Source organism: Pleurodeles waltl, chromosome 3_2 (genome assembly GCF_031143425.1).
Source record: "Pleurodeles waltl isolate 20211129_DDA chromosome 3_2, aPleWal1.hap1.20221129, whole genome shotgun sequence".
Taxonomy (NCBI): Eukaryota; Metazoa; Chordata; class Amphibia; order Caudata; family Salamandridae; genus Pleurodeles; species Pleurodeles waltl.
In genome coordinates this window covers 76,604,240-76,631,576 of record NC_090441.1, presented here as the reverse complement: position 1 = coordinate 76,631,576, position 27,337 = coordinate 76,604,240, and the positions used below count along the sequence as shown (strand labels likewise).

The 27,337-nt window shown below is 48.1% G+C and overlaps 1 protein-coding gene across 1 annotated transcript in view; it reads left to right on the top strand.

Annotated features, from left to right (window-relative positions):
• The window catches only part of STX1A (syntaxin 1A), a 702,444-nt gene that overhangs the window by 282,059 nt on the left and 393,048 nt on the right, over nt 1-27,337 (top strand). Inside the window, exon 4 of the mRNA XM_069226788.1 lies at nt 21,780-21,854. Coding sequence (XP_069082889.1) covers nt 21,780-21,854 — 75 coding nt within the window. The remainder of the gene's footprint in view (nt 1-21,779; nt 21,855-27,337) is intronic.

Genomic DNA, 27,337 nt, shown 5'->3' with positions numbered 1-27,337 from the left:
AAAAAAAAAGAGAGAGTTATATTACATTTACAGCCATTGTATTACAATGTTGTGTATTTTACAATGTTATGGGATGTTGCCTTGCTCTTTCATTGTATTGGGTTGTTGTTCTCATGCACGTAAAAAATGTTGGTACTGACGTCGGCACGTCTTTGAGGACCTCTTATTGCCTGTATGACGTCAGACGGCGTCGCGTGGGCTAGAGTGACGTCCTCGTCGACGTGCAGAGACTAGGAAGAAGATTTCCGTCGAATGCTGGCGCCATGGGAGTATTCATTAGGTGAGGAATCCACAGGTAGCTAATGTATCCACCAGAAAAGTCGTTACCGAAGGTAAGTAACTCGTTCTTCACACTGATACATACACAAACACCACTGACACACATGCATTCACTCCCCCCTCCTCCCTCCAGCGCATACCCACATTCATTCCTCCCTCACCAGCCTGCATCCATTCACGCCTCCTCCGCACTGCATAGACTCATTCACTCCCCCCCTTCTGCACCGCACACACATACTTACCCTATCCATCCACATTCACCAACATACATGCACCCATCTCCCACCGCATTCATGACACTCACACACTTACACACGCACACCTCCAGCCCCCTCCCCTGTCGGATGATGTCTTACCTTGTCTGTGAGGAGGTCGTCCAAGAGGGGACAGGTCCCAGCGCTTCTATCGCCGGCAATGCCCCACCATCAGGACAACGCCACACCGTATTACGGTTCGTAATCCCCACCGACCGCCAGCAGGACCTCTGTCAGATTTCCACCCAATTTTGGTCAGAAAATCTAATGGCAGTCGTAATGCGGCGGTCTTAAAACCCCCAGTACTGGTGGTCTTTCAGCACCCACACCTTTGGCGGTCTTGTAAAAAGATGGCCAAAGTCGTAATGAGTGCCTTTGTCTCGGAATGTTTTATGCAATTGAGACTATGCTGCAAAATACATTTATTCCTAACAATGTAAAAATGATAGTTGCTAATGCAGCGAATAATTCACAGTTGAACTACTCCAACTCATTTTAGCTCTGCTATGAAAAGTTATTACCGGTTATTAAAATAGTGGACTGGCGCACTCTTCAAACCACAGTACTCCCGTGGAGTAGGATGCCACCTGTCTGCAAATGCAATACAGCACTTTATCATGGTTATGAAGCGCTATATAAATGTGGCTCTGTTTGGCCTGCATGGAGAACTAATGTGTTCCCCTGCCCTGAGTGCCCGACTGTGTGTCTGGTATCCTCAGTGTTTTTGGCCTGTTTGGCCCTGGTGTCACGCTAATCTTGTGTGTGCGCAGAGGCCTAGGCCTTTTATAGGTTGCAATAAATGTTGTATCCTCTAACAGGGAACTCGTAATAAGGACCTAAATGTTTGATTACCCTTTGTTCCAACCAAGACTTTTGAGTGCCAGGCTGGTCTCTCTGTACATACAGCCTGATTGAGAAATCTTTTCCCTCCTTTCCAACCACGTACCTTACCCAAAGTCTAGGTCTTCAGAATTAGAGCTTCCATCCCTGTTGACCATGCTGCATAACCATGTTCTTGCTTTAACCAAAAGTAACCCAGTTCTTTCTACATCTGTGGTGACTTCTTTTGTCTCCATACATAGACACCTGCATTTCACTGAGACTTCATAATCATCAAAGTAGAAGATTTTAGGAGCTAAAACTCGATTTTTAAAAAAATATTCTGTTGGCTTGCATCAAGGTGGATGTATGGGGTAGAGGGGCAAATCGAAAAATACTGTACATTTTTGTGATGAAACTTTGCTTTTTTAAAGAAGATTTTGAAAAGTTGAACAATTGGATGCTTCAAGCTCCTTTGATGTAGTGGCTTTTTCTATCGTCAGGATGCCTCACGCTGGGCATCCCGCGCTCATATTCTTTGAGCAATGGTTCCATCTGTTAGATTGTAACTTTTGCCAGAAGAACGGTCCCAGTTGCATTCTGTGGAGGAGACATTGGGGGTCATTGTGACCCCCGCCGGCGGCGGATGCCGCCGGCCTGGCGGGAACCGCCAGAAGACCGTACCGCGGTCGAAAGACCGCAGCGGTCATTCTGAGTTTCCCGCTGGGCTGGCGGGCGACCGCCAGAAGGCCGCCCGCCCGCCCAGCGGGAAACCCCCTTCCACGAGTATGCCGGCTCCGAATGGAGCTGGCGGAGTGGAAGGGGTGCGACGGGTGCAGTTGCACCCGTCGCGATTTTCAGTGTCTGCCACGCAGACACTGAAAATCTATGTGGGGCCCTGTTAGGGGGCCCCTGCAGTGCCCATGCCAATGGCATGGGCACTGCAGGGGCCCCCAGGGGCCCCACGACACCCATTCCCGCCAGCCAGGTTCTGGCGGTGGAAACCGCCAGAACCAGGCTGGCGGGAAGGGGGTCGGAATCCCCAGCAGCGCCGTCGTGGAGGATTCCCAGGGGCAGCGGGAAACCGGCGGGACACCGCCGGTTTCCCGTTTCTGACCGTGGCTGTACCGCCGCGGTCAGAACGCCCATGGAAGCACCGCCAGCCTGTTGGCGGTGCTTCCGCGGTCGTTGGCCCTGGCGGTCCATGACCGCCAGGGTCAGAATGACCCCCATTGTTCCTCATTTGGCTGAAGGTGTGTGCTTTCTCTGAGTGCCTGCTTCGCTACAAACTTCCAATAACTACAAACACTGGACCTTAGTCCCAGACTCACAGCACAACACAAGAGCGGATTTAGGGCCTTATTTCGAGTTACAAGTGCAATAGTTTATAAGGTGCTTGTAGTACAACAGACAGGACATCAGCCACGCTTATGATTGGCCTTATTTAGAGTTTGGCAGATGGGATACTCTGTTAAAATATAGCACATAACTTTAATCTGCCATATTACAAGAACCATGGGTTGCAAAGGCCTTATTTAGAGTTTGCCAGATGGGATAATTCATAAAAAATGCAGTGGATGTATTGTTACGGAGTATGCTCCTTTTTCCACATTAATGGATAGGAGAGAATTTTGCCTCCACGCACCACTAACATCAAAACTCGTATAGTCACCCCACTTTTTAAGTCTGGTCTAGTGACAGCTTTAGCTGTCTGCTGCCCGTCAGCATGGTTTCTTTAAAAAAGCATAATCATAATAAAAATGCATAGACACACACACACACACACACACACACGCTTTCAGACAGCCTTCTTCACCCTCGTATCTCTTCAATTGTCATTCACATTTTGCTTCCTACATCACAGCCTACAGCAGTAGGTCAGCTCATGTCAGCCACTGGCTCCCTTCACTGTGAATTTTGTTTTTGTACATGTGCTCATCCACCCAGAAAGTAGTCCATTCCACCTGAGTGCCAGGTCTTGCAGACCAGTCTCTGCTTTCATTTATCGATTCTGCTTTTATGTAATCTTTTTAAAATGTACTTTCTCAATGGGTTATAGCTTACTTTTCTGTTTTATTTGCAAACATATGCATACACTTTTTGACAACTGCATTTTAGCTTTTAATACTTTCGCTATCGATGGCACATGTTCGCCATTAAATAAATAGTGCAAGCTTGCTATGGACATACCTATTGGCTTGCAAATGCCTGTTAGCTTTCTTTGGCACTATGCCATTCTTTCCCTAAATCTCCTGTTTACCTGTGTTGCACTCCTCTTTAATTCTTTGGAGAAAGGTCTGAGTTGTGTTGTTTATCATGTCCTATGTTAATGTTATACTATACTTTATACTTTATTTGTACTGCACACTTAAGGCCACTTCGAAGTGCTAGTTGCCAATTGTAATGATGTTATCATGAAGGAAGCTCAAAAAGAGAGAAGAGAAAGGTCATTAAAGAACAAATGTACTAAGAGTGTGTTCTAACAAACGCATGGCAAAAAAACAGTCTCCTGTTCTTTGGGTTCTTTTTGGTTTTTGTGAAACTGAGATCTATGGGTTTTCTGCTATCAACTGAACTGGTTATATCTGATAGCCATGCTCCTGACTACAATAACCCACTGGTGAGTGATACAGTGAAGAGTGAAAGTTTCTCAATAAAACAGAACTCTTGCAGTGCTCTTTATTCTGTGTCTAATTATGTTTGCTCTTTGTACGCATGCCAGAGCTTTGCTGGCATTATTCCCTTCTTTGTAGTTTTCTGTTGTGTATGGATTAGCATATATTCTGGTCTATTTGATATTCATAGTTCAAGAGGAGCAAATTCTGCCACTTGGTTGGATCAGGTTTCTTGTGCTGTTGTTGGTTTGTGGACATACTCAGAAGTTGAAAGGACCGGATTACACAGGCCTCGGCAATATGTCAATGTTTCTAATAACATTCGTTTAAAGTTTATAAACCGGCCTTGGCATTCTAGTTCAATGGTTCCTAACCTTTTGACTTCTGTGGACCCCTACATTATTACTAGAACCTGATTACCCCACTGAATCATTATTGGAATCTTGGGAAGCCCCCACTGACTCATTACTGGAAGCCGGGGACGCCTTCCTAAGCATTGTTGATGATTTGAAATGCAAAACAATACACACAAATTACAGAAACTTGTATTCATCAAACACATACACAAATGACAACACATTTTATTTAATTTGCAAACATATATGAATAAAAATAATTTTAATAGCAAGGTTGGAGCTTTTCTAAATTCACAGAAGCCACATATAATCCATACTATATTCTGTTTGATGCACCTGTACTGCTCCCACGAATCACTCTGAGGATACAAATTTAATTTTTAGCCTTCAATTTTAAATTGCTTGACACTTACAGTATGTTATTGTACAATTTTCAATTGTACATATAGCCACTTTATTGATATACACTTTATTAATCTGTTAATATTATTTAATTTTCTAAACAGTCACGGACCCCCTGAGGAGGTGTCTCAGACCCCCTGGGGTCCCGGAACCATAGGTTGGGAACCACTCCTCTAGTTCCCTTGTTGGTCCCTCTTGTTCTGATTGTTTAGCTCTTCTATCTTTGTTGCTCTTAGCTGCTGGTACTACTAGGGTGTCCCTCACAACTGCCTTGAGTGTGTCCCATAATATCCGAACACAAGTACCCTCCTGATCATTCTCTCAAAGGTACTGTAGAATCAACGTATGCAGTTCCACCTGGACTTTCTCACTTTTAAGGGGGGTGTCTCCATTTGCTGTCTGATCTACTTAACTTGGGAATTTGCAGTAATACAAAATGGTGCATGATCAGACAAAGCTGTAACCTGAATCTTCATGTTTGGAATTGTTTCTACTATGATTGCATCCAGGATTAATGTATCACTATCAGGATTTCCCTGCCTGGTGCTTGCACGATACTGGCAATTGTTTCTTTGAGAAATCTTTCCTGGTCTTGAATGAATGTATGTGAAGTCTCCCAGAGCAATTTGTATTGTCAGTGACCTCCATCTGTCTAATGCCATTACTCCTACTAACTCCCCCTTAAAGCAATTGGTCAGAAAAAAACCTCATCCCCTTCTTATTGGGACGAAGAGATAGATAACACCTTGAAAACTATTTGGATTTTAACTGGTGCCATGTTTGTTAAACAGATGCGTTTTTTGGAGGAGGCAGATGTCACTGCCCATATGTTGCAGTATAGAAAGGACTACTAAACTTTGGCTGTGGCTTTGAGGCCTTTGTCATTTAGACATATTGGGGGTCATTTTGACCCTGGCGGTCCGAGACCGCCTGGGCTAAAATGACGGAAGCACCGCCAACAGGCTGGCGGTGCTTCCAGGCGGATTACGACCGCGGCGGAAGCGCCGCGGTCGCACCGCCGGGGCCGGCGGTATTCCGCCACTTTTGCCCCGGCGGTGATAATCCGCCAGGGCAGCACTGTTTGCAGCGCTGCCCAGGGGACTACGAGTCCCCGACCGCCAGCCTTTTTCTGGCGGTTTGCACCGCCAGGAAAAGGCTGGCGGAACGGGGAGTCGTGGGCCCCCTGACAGGACCCCATGCAGCTTTTCACTGTCTGCTATGCAGACAGTGAAAAGCGCGACGGGTGCAACTGCACCCGTCGCACGGCCGCAACACCGCCGGCTCCATTTGGAGCCGGCTCCTATGTTGCGGCCGTGATCCCTGCTGGGCTGGCGGGCGGAAACCAGGTTTCCGCCCGCCGGCCCAGCGGGGATCTCCAAATGGCCGTGGTGGGGGTGCGGCCGCATTGGCGGCCGCATTGGCGGCCGCATGGCGGTCAGATCTTGGCGGGCGGAAGGTCGTAATGACCCCCATTGGGCCTGATTACAACTTTGGAGGAGGTGTTAATCCGTCCCAAAAGTGACGGTAAAGTGACGGATATACCACCAGCCGTATTACGAGTCCATTATACCCTATGGAACTCGTAATACGGCTGGTGGTATATCCGTCACTTTACCGTCACTTTTGGGACGGATTAACACCTCCTCCAAAGTTGTAATCAGGCCCATTGTCTTAGTCATTTCCAGCATCTGTTGTCAGTTTCTGTGTAACCTTGTTGACCTTTTCTTGTCCTGTTTTTAGATGTAATTCACTGATCGTTGTAGGCTTCAAAAGACCTTTGCATGCCTGTTGTACCTGGCTGTTTCTGGGCAACCTCTTTCTCTTCTATAACAATTCTCTCCTCGAAACATAGTAAACAAATGCCTCACATTTAAAGGCTCCTCCCATTGGGAAACGTGACTGCTTGAGTTCTACTTCACCTTGTCAGATTGATCAAATTCCCCTCTCCACTCACCTCGCTCGTTGGTCTCCTTGCCCCTGCTACCTAACCCCCTCTTGTAGTTGCTAATGTGCATGTTCTTAGCACTGACATTATTGCTGTAATAATCTCTATCTAACTACAGTACAGTTCATGTTGGAATTGTGTGGGTTACTTTTTATTAGTCTGTCAGCAACTCACCATTTACTTTCAGTTTGTTGATAATTGTCCTTCTCTCCTGTGCACGTTACTCCGTCAAAGATTGCAAATTACCTTTCTTGTTGGCTACCTTCTTCCATCTACCATGACTTTGAATCCTGTTGTTTGTACGCTAAGAGTGTTGTTCTGTTCACACTTGCTTGAGACCCTCATGGGTGAGTAGCCGCGCTTTACAAAAACAGATTGATCAATTGATTGCTTTGTTCCTCCATGAAGCACAGAATGCTTTAAACCTGTGGGAAGGATCTAAGCTTTCAAACACTAGCATATTATTGAAAAATGATTTGGAAGGGATCCCCTGGTCTGTATTTAACTCCTTTCTCTGTCAAAAATTCTGACATTGGGTGGAAGGCATGGTTCTTCAGCAGAATAAGTCCTGATATATTTTGGAATAACAAATGTTTGTTGCCTTCTAAGGCTATTGTGTCTGCTTCTCTTGCTGCCCCCATGATGTTGTCCTTCTGCTTGAAGTAATGCAAATAGGTTATTATGTCTGGATTAGCTATTCACTGTCTTGCTTATGCAGTGTGTTCTATCTAGCTGCATTTCTTGCTCTTTTAAATATTGGAGGACGTATCCATCAATATCTTAATGTTCTGCATATCTACGTGTTCTGCAGATTCCAATGTTGTGTTTTCTAGATCAATTCTTGTGATCCTCAAGATAGCCCTGGAGTTTCACATTGTGGTATTATATCATGAGAATTTCGTGTCTCAGCGTTTTCAATTCCTCCACTCTAGCACTTTGTTGGTCATCCAAGGTAAATACATGGTGTCCTAGGTCTGCCCTGTCTTGGTTCAACTCATGAAGGTGTCTTATTACTTCTTCTCTCAGCAAAGAGATGTATTCACACAAGTGGCAAAACAGGTCCTACAGAAAGGTCAGCTAGGCATGTGTTCATTTCCAGTGCAGGGTTTTGGGGTGTTTTTTTGGGAGTATCGGACATCTTTGGTGCAGCTTTAGCTAGCATGTCTTTTAATGTATTGCCTCTCTTGAGCTAACTTGAGGCCATTTTTGTATTAGGTGAGAAGTGGCTGTGTTTCAGAATTATGTATCTGCTTAAGTACCTTTGGGAGACTCTGGCCTCAGGTCAAATGACTGTTGACCCTTTTAGTGTTCTTTATTTAAGTGCCTCTGGCCTCTCAGCAAGATCCAGGCCTTTCTTGGCCAGACTAAGGGGGTCATTCTGACCCTGGCGGTAGACTACCGCCAGGGCCAACGATCGCGGATGCACCGCCAACAGGCTGGCAGTGCATCCCAGGGCATTCTGACCGCGGCGGTACAGCCGCGGTCAGAAACGGAAAACCGGTGGTGTCCCGCCGGTTTCCCGCTGCCCTGAGGAATCCTCCATGGCGGTGCTGCAGGCAGCGCCACCATGGGGATTCCGACCCCCTTACCGCCAGCCTGGTGCTGGCGGTTTTGACCGCCAGAACCTGGCTGGCGGTAACGGGTGTCGTGGGGCCCTTGGGGGCCCCTGCAGTGCCCATGCAATGGCATGGGCACTGCAGGGGCCCCCTAACAGGGCCCCACTAAGATTTTCAGTGTCTGCATAGCAGACACTGAAAATCGCGACGGGTGCAACTGCACCCGTCGCACCCTTCCCACTCCGCCGGCTCCATTCGGAGCCGGCATCCTCGTGGGAAGGGGTTTCTTGCTGGGCTGGCGGGCGGCCTTTTGGCGGTTGCCCGCCAGCCCAGCTGGAAACTCAGAATTACCGCGGCAGTCTTCTGACCGCGTAGCGGTATTCTGCCGGCGGCACTTTGGCGGGTGGCCTCCGCCGCCCGCCAAAGTTAGAATCACCCCCTAAGTGTGATTGAGGCCCTTGAGTCCCATCATGGGTGTCTTTGATGCATGTCTCTCAAATTCAGCCACCATAGCATGATCCTGGATGCTTCTTGCTATGATCTGCTGGTGTTCTCTATGTGGCCCCCTTCCTGTGGCCCAAACCATGCAACTTCTCCCGATGGCCTGTATTTGTTGTGCACAATCACCTTTGGACCCCTTGTGTCTAGTGCTGGGAAAAGCCACAAGTTGACTATCCCTGTTACAGCCCTGGATGATCTTGGTATTCAATTACAAGGCATCTCTTAGCCCCGCTTTCCCCAATGCATCTCAGCTTGCTGTTAGTTGAAATAGGCCTCCTTCCTGGGTCTGAGTGGTACCACCTACTGCCTGAGCATGTTTACTCTGCGGCAACTATGCAGCCTCTTTATTCCCAAATGTTTAATACAGTTTTGTGGTAGAGGAAGTCACTTGTGGACTACAGGTTCACTCTCTCTGTTGGCCCCCTTATCTTACTAGTAGCAGTGTCCAGGCCAAGTTGCCTGCTCTCCATCTCTTAGGTGTGTCCTCACCATCACGTTGTCCAATACACATCCCTCTCCGAGCCCAGCACCTCATGCACTCTCTCACTCTAGGATCCTGCTGATGTGCCTACTGAGAGGCTCTCATGGTTGCTGATGCTCACATTCTCTTAGTGCATTCGGATATTAGCAGCGTGTTGTCATTTTGTAGGCGTTGCATGGTTTTCTCAGATGGGTGGCAATGGCCTACAATCTGGCTCCATCCTTTCTCATCCGGTGGTCCACAGTGGTTGGTGTGTCTCATGCACACCTCGTTTTCCTTCCAATGTCAGCATGGAGATCAGGAATAGAGCTTTTCCTCTGGCAATGGCGGAGCTCTCGGAGTGTCCTATGCTGCCATCACATTGGCCCCACCCTTTGCATCAGATATTGTACGAGTAGTGAACCTAAGATTTTTAATGTTGGCCCGGTATGCTTATTTATTTATAGAATTCATGTGCTACAGCCGTTGTCACTTGGGCAGCACATCACTTTAAAGAAAAGCTATGTTAACTGTAGCCACAGTTCAGAGAAAAAGATATATATATGGAAATAGCAGATATGAAGAAAAGATAACTAAAAAAGTAAAAACTTATGAGGTTGGTTTTCAGGCTCCTTCTGAAAGCAGAGAAGTCTGTATTCAATCTGATATGCTCCAGTACACCGTTCCATGGTCTGGGCGGAAAGCAGGATAAGGTTTGTTAGGATATTCTGTGCTCTGGGATTTCAATCAGGTACTTAACCTGTTTTTGTCCTGGTAGCCTAACAGATTTTTGTCTAGGAAAGAGCTTTCTGATGAGCTGGCTATGTTGCTGTGTCTGGTATACTGTTGACGGATCCCAGATGTACAGGCCTTGGATGTCACCAGTAGGACTTTTCGTTCTTCCAGAGTGTCTTTCACAGTCAGTCCGAAGACTAAGGGGGTCATTCTGACCCTGGCGGTCACCGACCGCCAGGGCCAACGACCGCGGAAGCACCGCCAACAGGCTGGCGGTGCTTCCATGGGCATTTTGACCGCGGCGGTACAGCCACGGTCAGAAACGGGAAACCGGCGGTGTCCCGCCGGTTTCCCACCGGTTTCCCGCTGCCCCTAGGAATCCTCCACGCCGGCGCTGCTTGCAGCGCCGCCATGGGGATTCCGACCCCCTTACCGCCATCCTGTTCCTGGCGTTTTTTTACCGCCAGGAACAGGATGGCTGTAACGGGTGTCGTGGGGCCAATGGCATGGGCACTGCAGGGGCCCCCTAACAGGACCCCACAACTGAAAATCGCGACGGATGCCACTGCACCCGTCGCACGCCTTCAACTCCGCCGGCTCCATTCAGAGCCGGCTTCCTCGTTGAAGGCGCTTTCCCGCTGGGCCGGCGGGCGGCCTTCTGGCGGTCGCCCGCCAGCCCAGCGGGAAAGCCAGAATGGCCGCTGCGGTCATTTGACCGCAGTGCGGTCATTCGGCGGCTCCCGCCGGGCGTGCGGTTACCGCCGCCGGCGGGAGTCAGAATGACCCCTTAAATGTAACACTAGGAATATTGCCTACCTGACATTCCCAGACTCTCCCAAGTTGTGCGTAATGAATTGCCTCAAGGCATATAAGTAGGTGTCTGCAGAGAATCGTCAACCTGAAGAACGTCAGCTCCTTATTGCCCTTCAGAAGCTGCACAGGGTTGGCTCCTCCCTTACCATAGCCCATTGGGTGAGGTGGGTGATCCAAGAGGCTGGCATTGATCTGAGGCTCTTTGGAGTGCATTCCGCTCATGGGGCAATGGCTTTGAAGGCGTTCAGTCTAGGTGCCTGGCTGGAAGATATCAAAAGTGCGGCAGATTGGTCTTCGGACTTTACTTTTAGAAGTTTCTATTTTACGACGGTGTTGGATGTGACTCATTTGGTAATGACCAGGCTTTAAACTAGCATAATCCTTGCCTCCAGTCCTGACATAGGATGAAAAATATCCTAGCTATAATAACAGAAAGTTTAAATTATATTAAGGACTCGGAGGCCAGGATTATCCCACCCTTTGGATTCTGATCCGTCTGACCCTCCCGGGACTAATAAGTATGGAGTTTTTGTCTATGCTCAGTTTGATCTCCTTTATGGACCTGTTGCATTGAAATGATGATCTTATTTGTCATGGCATTTGTTGTTACCTGAAGGTTATTGCCCTACTTGAGGCTTCTTGCAAGCTTCTCTCTTTTTCCTGGGAACAGAGAAGGGTATACAGGAAGCGTGATGATGGAACAACAGCATGCCCCACACGATGAAAGAGGCTGCTGGTATACAAACAGAGGACTATATCCAGGACTGCTGATATCTGATTGGATGGTCTGGGACTGTTATTGTACTGGATGTTATCATTTTTGTCTCATTACCAGGGGTTCATGGGAATGGTTGTTAATTGTTTTTAAGTTATGAAATGACTGTTATTAAATAAAGCGCAGGAACAATAACAGTCCACACTGCCAACTCCTTATTAGAATTGAAACTTACATTTTCCATTCACAAATAATCCCCAGGCAGCCTGGTATTGACATATCAGTCTCAAGACCATTTATGAGCTGAAATGTTCTCAGGGCTTGTGTCCTTTTAAAAAATGTATAAGGAGAAATACATTAAGTGAATTACCAACTACTAGATTCAGGGGGTGATTCCAACTCTGGCGGGCGGCTACCGCCGCCCGCCAGGTAGAAACTGCCATTGGCCGCCATGCGGGCAAAATTCTGCGGTCCCCATTCTGACATTCCCGCTGGGCCGGCGGGCACTAACCAAGTTAGCGCCCGCCGGCCCAGCGGGAATGAGGCCGCAACACAGGAGCCGGCTCCGAATGGAGCCAGCGGTGTTGCGGCGGTGCGACGGGTGCAGTTGCACCCATCGCGCTTTTCACTGTCTGCCATGCAGACAGTGAAAAGCAGGCCGGGGCCCTGTTAGGGGGCCCCTGCACTGCCCATGCCAGTGCAGGGGCCCCCAGGGGCCCCAGGACACCCATTACCGCCAGCCTCTTCCTGGCGGTGAAAACCACCAGAAACAGGCTGGCGGTACGGGGGTCAGAATCCCCAGGGCAGTGCTGCTTGCAGCGCTGCCCTGGCGGATTCTCCCAGCCGGGGCAAAAACGGCGGATGACCGCCGGCCCCGGCAATCCGACCGCGGCTTTACCGCCATGGTCAGAATGGGGATTGAAGCACCGCCAGCCTGTTGGCGGTGCTTCCGTCATTCGTGGCCCTGGCGGTCAGAATGACCCCCTCATTTTCCTTTTCAGACTTTAGCAGTCATATCTCTTGTCTGTGAATTACTAAAATTATTCATGACAGAAGTTATTTTGGCAGGATCTAATAAAGACTCCCTCCTAGGACTAACTTCTGCCAGAGGTCCTCTGTCACTAGCTTTCAACTGGGTTTCTCTGCGTGACTACTGGCTTTTTATAAATAACTTTAAATTCTCTAGTATTGATACTGTAAAGTTAACTTGTGAAAATCTTAAATAAGTCATTAATTAATTATTTAGTGGGGGGCGTGGCCAGCAAGATGGCCGAGCGGCAGCACTAGTAGCATGCTCCGGCCCCAATTTCACAATCCTTCATCATCCTGACGCCCCTGGACCACCGCAGAATAATAGTTGGCGATTGCAGCGAACGGACCGAGTGTTAGTGTGGCGGTGGCTGCCTTGTTCTCCCCGCTCGAAGACTGGCAGCCACCTGGGGGTGAGAGACGATGCGGATATAGTACTGCGCTTCGGGCCCAATTTCATGAACCTTCATTGTCCCGGCACCCCTGGACCTCCATTGGCTCCCCTTGCAGCAGAGAAAAAGTTGATGATTGCGGCGAGCGGGCAGGATGGGAGGCAGAGTGTCAGAGAGACTGTGGCTGCCTCACTCTAGTCGCCTGAGACACAGTAGGCCTACCGCAGGCAGGCTGGCGGCCGTCTTGAGGGGGACGACGCGAGCTGATGGGCCTCCTCATAATGGCGTGGAGATGACTGGATACCTGAGGATGGTGGCCAGCAGCTGAGCCTGAAGAAGGGCCTCGCAAGGAAGGTACTGGGTGAGACCATTAATGTCTACATATACAAAATAACAGAACAAATCAACAAGAAATCTGAGTGGTGGCCCACATGACCGGTCGGTCGGGTATCGAAGGGTGCGGGAGCGACAACCCGGTGAGATTTCCCCGCCCTCACATGGACTGCAGTGGCCGGGGCAGAGTGTTGTGGGGAGAGGCAGTGGAGGGGGTGATCCGAGGTTGCCTCCCGTTGTGGTAACCCTTGGTTAGAGGTGTGGCCCTCAGCATGAGCCCTGCATGGCAGTGCCAGGAGAAGTTGCACTACAAGGATTAATGCAATAGGACTTGACGCGTGCTGTGGAGACCGCAGGATTCCATTGGGCCCCTTATAATATTTGTGATAATTGGCAGTGGAAACAACATGGCAAGATCCCTCTGTGGTGTTGTGAGGGTGGCACGGGCCCAGTGGTACTTGTTCTGCCACCCAGAGAGGCGTGCAGAAGGGTAAAGGGGCACTCTGCTGTGCACACTGTAGTAGAGAGATCAGCATTGAAAAATAGCAATAAATGTCACATTTCGATTGACTTGTAGGGCAGGTTGGTATCCTCTTGCCCAGATCAGCAAACAGGCCATTAACTAAGTTGCTGAGCTCTTCAAGGCAGGTCAGGCACTAAACTACATGGGGGAAGAGGGGCACTGTAGCCCGTGGAGCAAAACCTGTGACTGAGGAGAGCTGATCTCTTTCTCATACTGAGGTGTCACAGCATGGGCAACGATAGGACGTCCAGGGGCCCTTAACAAACGGAAATGGACCACTTTACTGTGCAGGGTACAAGTGGAGGATGGCAGGCTGGGGATGGTGGGGCCCCACAGTCTGCTTTGGAGCCGGCAGCAGGCAGTGCAAGCAAAAATCAAAGCCATAGCATTGGATGTGAATCTCCTCAGAGCTGGACCTCCGTAAAGTTGCTGAGAGATATGCTGAAACAGAGGGCCGGGTGAAAGTACTACATGGAGATGGCCTGGGGGCCATAGTGATGATGCTTGAATTGTGCTTGAAGGAAATGGAAGCTCGCATTGACAATGCAGAAGGTCCGACCCACAGGTGCAATCTTAGGTTTGTGGGTTTTCCTGAGGGAGCGGAGAGAGGTGGGCAGGAAGTCTTCCTTGAAGGATAGCTTACAACAGCACTACTGATGGCGACCCTCTCTAAATTTTTTGCAGTTGAGTGAGCCCACAGGTCATCAGCCCCGCCGCCACTGGGAGCACCACCCGGCACTATTATAGCAAAGCTGCTCCATTATAGAGCCTGTGATGAGATCCTACAAATGGTCCAGAAACATGGAGACCGGAAATTTGAGAATTGCACCATTCATGTGTTTCGTGACTACACCAGCGCTGTCCATTTGCAAAGGCAATCCTTTAGCGGCGTAAACCAAAAACTCTAAATCATGGATCTCCTATGCATGCTAATGTACCCCGCTAATTTAAAAGTGATCCATGATGGCCCCTCACACTTCTTTACGACACTGGAGGAAATTTGGGACTGGCTGGAGATCAGGGGTACCGACCGCATTTCAGTGCAGCGCCCTGGTCAGTATCGTACTGCTCCAGGAGTTACACCTCATGATTAGTGTAGGAGGCGGAAGAGGTCACCCTTGGCGAAAGTGTGGTAGTACGACCAAACGGCTCCTTTGATTTGGAATCGCAGAGGCAAAAGCGGGACGAGGCCAGGGCCCTGGTCGAATGTGTCACTTGTGCAGCGGCAGCAGGCGCAGCCTCGGGTGGCCAGGATGGCCCCACCCAGCAACCTGATGACACAGAGGAAATGTGTGGTGCTATGACAGGACAATACTGCACCATCTTGTGCCCCCCCCCCTCGCGGAGCGCACCTGTGAGATGTGCATAACTGTGTATGTTGGGGTCAGAACTGGCAGACCACTGTCAGGCTCGCAGGGAGTACCCAAAGGAGTTGGGACTGCAGAATACACAAGGTCTGAGAGTTCTGTAGACAATCGGGGAATGCAGTGATGATGGAAGAGTCACTGGTATGTGTGGGTATTGGCTGGGGAGGGTTCCGGAGGAGCCCTTGAGCGTGAGGACTGGGAAGTTTGCTGAAGGCCTGTATTCCGCCCAAGCTTCTGTTCCTTCCTTACAGGCTACCTATTTGCTCTTCTACCTAAACTGTCCTCTTCCCTTGTTTTCACCCCTCTCTTTTCCTGGTTATACAAGGGTGCGAGGGACCATTACAAAAGGGCCTTTCCTTGGTCACTGGACCTATAGGAGTCAGTGGGTGTGCTTGGCGTGGGTTGAACTGCCTCCCTTCCTTGCAGGTGAGTCCTTTCCGCATAGTCCTTAATGGAATTGAAACTTACATTTTTTATTCATAAATAATTTCCAGGCAGCCTGGTATTGACAATAAGCTATGAGATCCATCTCAGGACTATTTATGAGCTGAAATTGTCTCAGGGCTTGTGTCATTTTAAAAAATGTATAAGGGGAAATACATTAAGTGAATTACCAACTACTTGACTCAGTTTCCTCTTCAGACCTTTATATTAAGATCTCTTGTCTGTGAATTACTGAAATTATTAATGACAGAAGTTTCTTTTGGCAGGATCTTATATAGACTCCCTCCTAGGACTAACTTCTGCCAGAAGAACATGCACTAACATATTGTTTCTCCAGAAATCACATCTGCTGGAGGCTGAAGCTCAGAAGCTTCATTAAAAATGGCGGGGCAATTGTATTCTTCCACTTATTCATCCTGTGTTCGGGAGTGTCTATTTTGGTTGCCCCTGGAACACGTTTCCAGTTTCCGGGCATGTGGCAGAAATGGCCGGAAGATATAGGGGGTCATTATGACCGCCAGGGCCAAACGACGGGAGCACCGCCAACAGGCTGGCGGTGCCTCCCGGCGTATTTGGGTCGCACCGGCGGTATACCGCCATTTCATCCCCGGCGGTGATAATCCGCCAGGGCAGCGCCGCCAGGAAGAGGCTGGCGGTAAGGGGACTCAGGGGGCCCTGGGGGCCCCTGCACTGCCCATGCACTTGGCATGGGCAGTGTAGGGGCCCACAGGCAGAGCCCCGTCGCGCATTTCACTGCCCGAATTTCGGGCAGTGAAATGCGCGACGGGTGCTACTGCACCCGCTGCACATCAGCATTGTCGCCAGGTCAATTACGAGCCGGCGGCAATGTTGATGTGACTTTTCCACTGGGCCAGCGGACGGTAACTCTGTTACCGTCCGCTGGGCCAGCGGAAAAGTCAAAATAGGGAGCCAGCCTTACCGCCAGCAATGGCGGTATTCTGGTGCCCGCAACCTCGGCGGTCTGCCATGCAGACCGCCGAGGTTGTAATGACCCCCATGTTCTGTTACATGGAGTGTTGAATGGACTGGAATCATGTATAGTGAACCTATATGCCTCTAACATTGATGATGGGGAGTTTTTCCAGGCGCTAGAAAGCAAGTTACTACCTTACACGGGATTGCCTACCATATGGAAGGGGGATTTCAATTATATTTTAGATGGATAGACACCTACAGCGTTTTGGCACGAAACCTCATATGACAGCTGGACAAAACTATGAATAGGCTGCAACTGATTAATGTGTGGAGGGAAATGCACCCTACGATTATGGAGTACTCTTGCTATTCCCCCAACTTATGGGGCACACAGTCGGCTAGATCGCTTTCTACTTACTGATGACGGAGTCCTGGACCACACCCCTTGCTGTTCGAGTGCAGTGTGAGTGGACATAGTCCCCACATCCCATTGTGGAGGTTACGGTCTGAAGCACTGAGTGGCCCAGAATACTGTGCAGATATAATTGAGGCTCTCCTTGGCTTTTTTAGTACAAACTGGAACACTACCCAAACGAGAGGAGTGGAGTGGGGGGCACCAAAGATGGTCATCCGCAAAGTTAGCCTCAGCAAGATGTATGGTATCAGAAAGAAACTTGAGGAGGAGCTAGGTGTGGCAGAGGGGCAGCTCGCAGCGCTGCAGCTACCAGCTACTGGTAATGAGGGGGAGACAAATCCTCAGTGGAGTTACATAGGAAGGTAGTCAACCTCTTGGAAAGATTAGAATACCATATCCAGAAGGACTATAGGCAGCCTGTACATAGGGAAGGAGATAGATTGTGGCGAATGTTAGCGTGGTTGCTTCAGAGGAAACGCCCACCACTACTTATACTGGCCCTGCATGGACCTGATGGTACCATAGTAATGGGCCAGGTGGCTATAGCATAATTATTGTGCGACCATTTGGCTCGCGTGTATACAACCTCAGAGAGTGAGGATGCGACAGAGGTGATGAGGTTCTTAGCCCAATGGGCCTTACCCCAGCTGAGGGTGGCAGAGGCGGACACCCTGGGTGCTGCACCCATGTTGAAAGAACAGGTGGAGGCACTCAGGGACTAGCTAAAGTTAAATGCCCGGGACCTGACAGTCTTCCGGTGGAATATTACCAGATGTATTGGCTAGTCTGCTACCTGCTGTCCTCAAGACGATACTAGAAGCAAAGGAAGCGGGCTCACTCCCCCTCCATATGAGGGAAACCAATATAATAATGCTCCCAAAACTGGAGAAAGATCCTACTAATCCAATATCGTACAGGCCATTGTCCATGCTTAATGTGGACGAAAAACTGTTTGCAAATTTTCTGGCGATTCGGTTACACAGGATAATTACACACTTGGGTCCTCATTACGAGGCTGGCGGTCATAAGACCACCAGCCTTGCTGTGGCAATCCTTCCGCCGCAGAGCCGGCGGTAAGGACCGACACATTACGAGTTGTGAGGATTGGCAGATCGCCAAGCCTCCACAACTCCGCCTGGCCTGCCGATGTGGTCGCACAACCACGGCTGGTGGTGAGCACCTCTAACCTGGCGACAGGTCTCCGCCTGCCGTCCGGATTACGAGGCTGCAAACCGCCAGGCTTTCTGTGGCGGTCACCCCGCCACAAAAACCCTGGCGGTCACACACCCGGTGACAGGAATTTTCATTCCTGACGCCAGCACACACATACACACGTCTCCAAACATGCACACCCCCCCCCCACTCGTCCATACACTCACACACACCCCCACACTGTTTCCCGCACGAATGCATTCACATACACACCTATTCAGCAAACGCATACATGCACTCAGACACCCCCACTCACTCACGTTCATCCACACAGACACCCTCACTCACTCGCAGACATACCCCCATTCACGCGCACATACACTAACATTCACATTCAAATACATACACACACGCATTCACCAACTCCTCCCCCTATGCATTCATGCTCTCACAGTGCTCCCCTCTGCATTCACGCACTCACTGTACCCCCTCCTCATACTCACACCCACACACTCACCTACAGACACCCCACTCATCCGTAATCATTCACGCCCCTACCCCTCCACATACTCATACATTGCACACTCCCCACTCTGCGCACATGCAACCACACACACAGGTAGCCTCTCCCCTCTTTCGGACGCCCACTTACCTTCTCCGTTGAGGAGGTCGTCCGGGAGGGGATGGGTCCTGGCAGTCTTGCACCGCCAGCACCACCACACCAGCAGGACTCCGCCAAGCCATATTATGGCTCGTAATATGGCCAACAGAGTCCTGCAGGCTTGGCGGTGCTGGGGATGCACCTGCCTCTGCACCGTGGACTGCGAGCATGACTGCTGGCGACTTTCCACCAGTAACAAGGCCGACGGCTACCAGCACTCGTGATATGGCGGTCTGCAGACCGCCAACACTGCTGGTGGGTTTGGTCTGCTGGTGGGTTTGGCTTCAGCGGTCTGGCAAAAAGTCCACCAAAGTCAACATGAGGGCCTTGGTTACCGAGTACTAATGTGCCTTTATTCCTGGATGCGGTACACATATGAACTTCCGACGCCTGTCACATGTGAGGCACCCAACCCAGACATTAAGGCAGTGCTGATTGCCTTAGATATTGAGAAGGAGTTCAACACTCTCTCCTGGACTTATCTATGGGAAATGCTTCGGTGAATGGGACTTGGTGAGGAGTTCATAGCCTGGGTGCAACTTCTGTATAGGTACCCCACAGGGCGAGTGGGATCGAAGATCTCAGAAGCATTTAGCATAGGAAGGGGCACACAGCAGGGTTGCCCACGGTCCCTCTCCTTTTTGCCCTGGCTATGGAGCCATTGCCGCTGAACCTCAGAGAACAAATTACGGAATGGGGTGTACAAGTAGAGGACTGGACTCCCATTATATTAATGTATGCCGACAATTTGCTGATATATGCAACGGAACCGGAGTATTCAGTTCCCCGCCTACTGCAACTGATGGCAGACTTTAGTAGAGTATTGGGACTCCTAGATGATCACCACAAAACAATTTAATACCCTCTAGCGGCATGGAGGAACTACCACAAATGGGATTGCTGTGGGAGGCCCGGAGCTTTCAGTACTTAGGCTTGCAGATACCACACGATCAGCAACTACAGTATGAACTAAATATTTGCAGGGTACTAGAGAGGTTGCAAAACTAAGTCTGCTTTTGGACTACATTGCCACTGTCTGCCATGGGAAGGGTAGGGTGGTTTTGGGCAAGATGGTCCTACACTACACAATGCAAAACTCATTCTGCATATTGCCGGTAGCAGTGTTCAAAACTATAGATGAGCTGATAGTGAAATTGGTCTGGGCAGGAAAGAGGTGTATAGTCAGTCTTGATATCCTAAAACTGGACTTGGAACATGGCAGCCTTGGGCTTCCGGACCTGAACCTGTAATACCTTGCGGGTTTATTGCAGTAAGCAGCAATGTGGTGTGATGAGTGACCAAACCGGGAGAAGGACTTGCTGGCCGGCTCCCCTGGGAGATGGAACTCCCCCAGCTTTTGATGTGGGGAATAGTTGCCCTTAGGAGGCACCGATGATAGTTAAACAAGTGACCCAGGCTTGTGAGAGAACGATTAGACGGGTCTTGGGGAAGGCGCTTTATGCTAAACACCTTCCATTCTGGTGGTTGCACCCCTTTTAGCACATCCATAGAAGGAGGTTTCCGGGGGATCTGTATATTAATGGTGCCTTCATGTCACCAGAAGAGATAGAGGCTGGGGTGAGCTAGCAGAGACAATTCTCACAATACCGGAGCATATCCAACACTGTGTGGTGAATATGGAATACATATCCGGACGAGCCAGAACAATCCTGGGTCCTCCGGTTGATCCTAGACCTTGGTTCATATAGGGGGATAATATCCTGCTTTAATATAGTCTTGAAGAGTGATAGACGGACGAATCTCACATGTAGGCGTGCCGCTTGTGATGAAACACTTGAGTCCCCCCTTACAGATGGGGAGTGGAACAGGACTCTCGCACAGGTACCCGTTTTAAGCTTGTGCAATTTTATTTTATGCAAAGGGCACATCAGACCCCACAGAGCAAGCTGTGCTAGATGTGGTAGGACTCCAGCAGACTTTATGCATGTGGCCTGAGACTGCCTGAGGGTCCGACAATTCTGGAATGCAGTGAGATTGGAGGTGCATAGGTTGAGAGGGCTCTTAGTGGACTCTTCAGTTCAGCATTGCATCCTGGGACTACTGCCCATTCCCTGGTGTGAAAAAAAAATGAGATACAGATTCACGCAACTGGGTTTAGTGCTAGCACGGAGGCGCAAAGCTATACACTGGGCTAGTCCAAAAAGCATGTGATTGGATAGGTGGAGGGCTGATTTCCTGGAGTGTGTTGCGCCACTGGAATGCCGACTGTGAAAAGTGCGTAGGGATGAAAATGCCAGGAGAGACCTGGAGGACTGGGGCAATATGTTAGATAGGCTGGGGGGGAGGGCAACGCAAGGTGATCAGGAGTTAGATTCGGGCATGTCAGGAGTTATGGACGACGACCCAGACTCTCTGTCCAGTCACTTGGTACATGAGGGGTGACACGAAGCATCGGTCCTGGGCCTGGTCCTGTCCGCTCCGACTGTGTGGTCAGGAGTCTCCATGGTTCCATACCCTATATGGTGACTTATACCTTATGCCTTACACCTAATATCTGGATATTTATTTTATGGGAGAATGAATGACGAGAGAGTGGGTGAGCCCGAAAGGAATGTGAGGATATCCAACTTTGCAGGGCCCACCTCTCCCCTTAGATTTTATGACCTTGAGGTTCTTGATAAGAAGATGCATACAGTCTACTGCAATGCTTTTGTTGCACGGTTGCTATGTGTTATGTTTAAATTGTATAAAACAATTTTTTTTAAATTAATTATTTAGTTTGGCCTCGAAGGGGACGAATAATCAATCATTGTTGAACTACAGGAAGGGGGTCTGTCAGAAATGACCTTGTTTTAATGAAGTTGTGAGCTGCTGCTGTTTTATGCTATGATAATAAAGATTAGAAGAGGTTCGCCTTATGACATGGGTGTGTGGATGGACTAAAGGAAGCATAGTCATGCAAGATGTGGGTAGAAAGTACACTGCATTGATCATCTGGGCGTGCCACGCTTCTGAAGATCAAATGAAAGGGGAGATTAAGTAGGTATTGGGCAGTTTGAGACACTTAGAGATGTCTGCCAACTTCTGATTTTCTGATGCTACTCTATGTCTTGCAGAAACCAAAGGGGAGCTGGAGGAGCTTATGTCTGATATCAAGAAAACGGCGAACAAAGTGCGAACTAAATTAAAGAGTGAGTACCTGCGTAGACTTTTTGGCTCATTAAATTGTACTACATTGAGTTGACTATTCAAACAGGACACACCCAAACAATATTACTTCTGAGCATTTTACTTGCACATATCTATGCTAAAGCACATTTAATTGACCTCAGAATGAATAAAGAAGTGAGACAGATCTCTGCCTAAGCCACTCAATCTTCTGAGCTATATTGTAAATGTAATGCTTCATTCTAAGTGTGTGTTACGTTTCAAATTCAACACAGTATTTGCACAAAATTAGGTATCATGGATTTCATTTTAAGATTGCTTGCATTCCCGTTTTTGCCAGCCCTTTTCTGTCCTGGTAACATTTGGAGAAATGTACGTGGCCACCGAAATGTTGGATGAGGGATGTTGTGCAGTAAACACCGTTGTAAAGGCCGTCACCACGTGTTATTCCCCATTATGCGTGCAGAAACTGCGAATTGGGTGTAAATACTGTAATAAGATGCCCATATAGTTGACATATATATTGTACGTAATTCCTTGCTAGTATTACACCGACATTCTGTTAAAAAGGCTCCACCTTCCAGTCGTCTTCCTCTTGTTTAGAAAGTTCTAAACTGGTCAGTTTGAGCCTAGGCAGTGATAAAACAAGGTGTTTGTTGATGCTGTTTGTCATCTGCAAAAACCAATGCTCCTTGTGGTGAAGAGATTTATTTCACAAATTAAGTGCTGGTCAAACTGTGCTGGGGAGTTCTTACAGCACCATCACTGAAGACTGAATCCATCCAGACCATCTGATACCTTAAGGCGCTCCAGCTATACATTATTGCCTTGCATTGTCAGACACTGATGCTAACCCAGTTCTCAGCTTATATCCTGTGGCATTAGGATTAATTGTTTACATTAATAAGAGTATTTTGTCAATGCGAGCCCTGCCATTGTGAATGACTGTGATGGTTGTTATGCCCTCTTAGTTGAATTAAAATGCTGCTTTCCTCCTTTTCTGCTGTTTCCACTGTTAAAGGTCAAAATTATATTGCGTAAACCTGCTTTCATCAAGTCAAGAGTTCCTGAAATAAATGGCCATTTTAGGTTTTGTCAAAGCCCTTTTGTCTCTAATACGTTACAATATGTGTATATAATGGGCTTTAAGTCAGTGAGTCAGTCGCTTGCTCTTAATTGGATGTCTTTCTTATATAGCACTCTAATTTTCCTACTTCTTATTCAATGACTTTCCTCCCTATTGTTTGTTTATCCTCACCGATTACTGTTCTGTGTTCATGCCTTGTGTCCTTCCACTGCTTGCTTTGAGGGAACTACTTTTTTGTATCTTGTAGTACTTCATGGGACTGCATGTGTTTTTTTGCTGTCTCTAGCGTGACACTTCTCCCTTCAGCTACCTGCTCCCCTCAGTGAGTTCCTTGTTGCTCCATCCTCCTCCTCAGCTTGTCTGTGCTTCCCCCACCCCTCCCTTCTGAGCTCTTTTTGCTTTTATTTTTCTCCTCCCTGCATTACTCCTCTGCACCCTTTGTGCATGCCCTGTTGCTGCCTCTGCACCTTGAAACAACTGAATTACTTCCTGGCTCCTCCTGCCACAATGTTCACATTCTTTAAACAAGCATTTGTAATGCAACAGGTTTCGCATTTGCTTGAGTTGGAGCTGTTAGCTGTGTAAATGCATATTTTGCACAAGTTAAACGACATAAGGCAGCACTCCAGTGTCTATGTCGCATGCAACTTTTCCTCATAAAATACAAAAAATTACTTAGAGCCTGGAATGACCATTTATTGTCATTTTTCAAGATTAAAAAAGGCAAAAGGCACGGTATCCTCATTTCGCTCTTCTCTTTAGAGCTTCCTTGATGGTTTTTACTTACAATAGCGAAGGATAAAACAAACAAAAAATGCATGCCAGTCTCATAAAATTAAATGTGCATTGCAAGAGCACCGGGAGTGAATCCCAGATCGTGGTCAGGGATAATCCTGAGCCCAAAGAAGTGAGAACAAAACAAGGTTCATCAAACTGACCAAGCAATCAAAATCATAAAGAATAGCAAACTACACATGCCAAGCCCATATCATGCCCCGAAATGTTCAGCAGAAAAAAACTGCATCAATTACTGTATAGCCTGACCAAACTGCACTCATTGTTTTTAATCTATTTATTAAAATGAAAAAGAAAAAAAACGCCGGTTGTTGAGCCCTCGCAATGTATCAGGAGACGAACACGTGAGAATTTCGTTTACTCCTGTGATTTACAGCTCTGTTTACACAAAAGTGAAAATTCAGAACCCCCGCTTCCGAAACTACGCACTGGGCTGCCCTGGAAGAAAAGAAAGCAAGCCGAACCTGGGAGCTGCCTTTTGTTAAGGTTTAATGGTGAGCAAATGTTCGAGGAGCCACAGGGAGACGAGGATTGCACTGAGATTAATGCAAAAGAATGTCAGCGACATGGGAGGAGGTGGGAGGGACACGCAGCAATAAAATTGAAGCAGCTGTGGGCCTGAAACACCCACAGTATAACAGGAGCAACAAAGAAATTATAAAGTAGTCCTTCAAAGCAAGAGATAAAGAACCAAAGTGAAACTATACAGTAGTTAGTCCCTGCTCTGAAAGAGAATAAGGAGGGACAAAGGCAGGACTGACCACTAGCAAGCAAGGATTTTTAAAGGACACTGAAACAAACAAATGAATTCGCTTTAAGCCCACAAGAAGTACACTAAAGTATACAAGAGGCCATATACTTATGCTCAACTTAAAAATAATAATAATAATAATAATAATAATAAATAAAATAAAATGTGCTTTGGGGCACATTTAAATTATATTTTTATGGCTCCAAGAATGCTGTCCAACCTCTTGAGATGGTAAATAAAAAAAGCATTTGCAATGCACTAGGTCTCAGATTTGCTTGAGTTAGAGCTATTGGCTTTGTAAATGTATAACTGGACTTTTCTTGCCAATTGGTCACCCTGCCGCATAATTTGGTCCTCCCTGCCACATAATACCAGTGGCCCTGCATTTAACTAAAGCACATCTATTTACCTCCTTCCTCTATCTTAAGTAAAAAATGAAAATATTGCTATTATTTATTATATTTCATTCAAAAATGTTTTGTAAAAAGTGCAGCGAATATTGTAGTATCTTGACCGTAATGCTCAGAATAGCCACCAGAGGGCACCACCATAAAAATAACATTTGTAAGAAACATGGGCCCTCATTCTAACCCCGGCGGTCTCAGACCGCCGGGGCCAGGGTCGGCGGGAGCACCGCCGACAGACCGGCGGTGCCCCGCAGGGCATTCTGACCGCGGCGGTTTGGCCGCGGTCAGAAAGGGTAAACCGGCGGTCTCCCGCCGGTTTACCGCTGCCCTTAGAATCCCCCATGGCGGCGCAGCTTGCTGCGCCGCCATGGGGGATTCTGACCCCCCCTACCACCATCCTGTTCCTGGCGGTTCGCCCGCCAGGAACAGGATGGCGGTAGGGGGTGCCGCGGGGCCCTGGGGGCCCCTGCCGTGCCCATGCCAATGGCATGGGCACGGCAAGGGCCCCCGTAAGAGGGCCCCACAAAGTATTTCAGTGTCTGCCTAGCAGACACTGAAATACGCGACGGGTGCAACTGCACCCGTCGCACCTTCCCACTCCGCCGGCTCAATTCTGAGCCGGCATCTTAGTGGGAAGGTTGATTTGCCCTGGGCTGGCGGGCGGCCTTTTGGCGGCCGCCCGCCAGCCCAGGTCAAATCCCAAAATACCCTCAGCGGTCTTTCGACCGCGGAGCGGTATTTTGGTGGGGGAACTTCGGCGGGCGGCCTCCGCCGCCCGCCGAAGTTAGAATCACCCCCATGGTCATGTAACCATATAGTCAGCCCCTAAAGGGTATAACCATACGAAAACAGAATGGCAGAACGTAATGCAGTGTAACTATATATTTAGCCCCTAGAGGGCATTACACATTTTCAGGTCTAGCAGGCCCACTAGAATAATATTACAAACAAGTCTCTCAAAATACAAACTACAACCAGCTGTAAAACAAACGTTCCAGCCATGAGAGAACTTAAAAAGACACTGACTGGTGGGTTGGGGGCATATTATTTTGCAGTCCCATGCCCCCAACCTAGTGTGGTGACCCAGAGATGCCCTAGACAGGGTGCAGGGTGCTGAAAATTTTGATGGTGGTCACACAGTGAGTTATGGGCAAAAATGTTTTGTAAAAGGAATTCCCAGCAAATCTTTATGTGGCAACTTTCCAGTGCAGAAAAAATTGTAGTCACTTGACTGTAATGCTCAGAGCAGCCCCTGAAGGACACCATAATGAAAATAGCATTTGTGAGAAACATGGTCATGTAATCATATAGTCAGTCCCAGAGGGCAAATCGACATGGAAACAGAATGGCAGAAACTATTGCAGTGTAACCATATATGTAACCCCTATAGGGCGTAGTGGCTCACACATTTTCAGGCCTAGCAGACCTACTGCAATAATTTTACAAACAAGGCCCTTAAAACACAAACTACTCTCAGCTGTAAAATGAACATTCCAGCCATGAGAGAGCTTAAAAAGACATTGAATGGTAGGATATACATAACCACTAACATATATATATATATATATATATATATATATATACACACAAACACACACACACACACAAAACAACTCATCAGAATGAGAACTTAAGACACTGGAGATGCACAGACCTGGTGAACAAAGGGCAGCACCAAGTGCTTAATTTAATCCGGTGGTTGCCAGTGGGCAGGCATGTCCTGCAAGCAAGAGAGGGAAAAACACACAAAGGGGAAAGACGAAGGAAGTGAAAGATGGAAAACTCACAAAGGAAGAAAGCAGAAACCCACAAAAGAGAGCTAATGGGACACAGTATTTGGTAGTGGATTAAAGAGGTCAGGGGTGGATTCAAGAGTATGCAACCTTGCTATTTGGAGCGTTGACATTTAATAGCTCCAGAGTGTAATTATGTTGTATGGTATGGATTTATGTGGAGTGGTTTGGATTGGAACTATGTGTAATGATGTTGAATTATATTGTGTGGATTGCAAATATGTGGTGTGGAGTGGAATTATGTGGGCTTGAGTGGAATTGTGTGGCTTTGAATTGTGTGTGCTTGAATTGTGTGACATTGAGTGGAGCTATGTGTACTGGAATTATGTGGATAGGAATTATGTGGTATTGTGTGTAGTGAATTATGTTGAATGGGATTATGTGTCATGGAGTGTAATTATGTGGCGTGGAATGTTTTGTGGAGTGGCATGAATGGGATTTATGTGTTGTGGCATAGAATTATATAGCATGATGTGGAATTTTATGGTGTGTATTGGATGTATGCGGTGTGTAGTGATATTGAGTGTTGTGGAGTGGAATTATGTGGTCTGGTGTGGAATTATGTGGTGTGGAGTGAAACTGTGTGGACTGGAATTATGTTGAGTGGTGTGGAATTGTGTGGCATTAAATTGTGTGGTGTTGCGTTTGACAATGGCAAGTAAAGCAAGTCAAA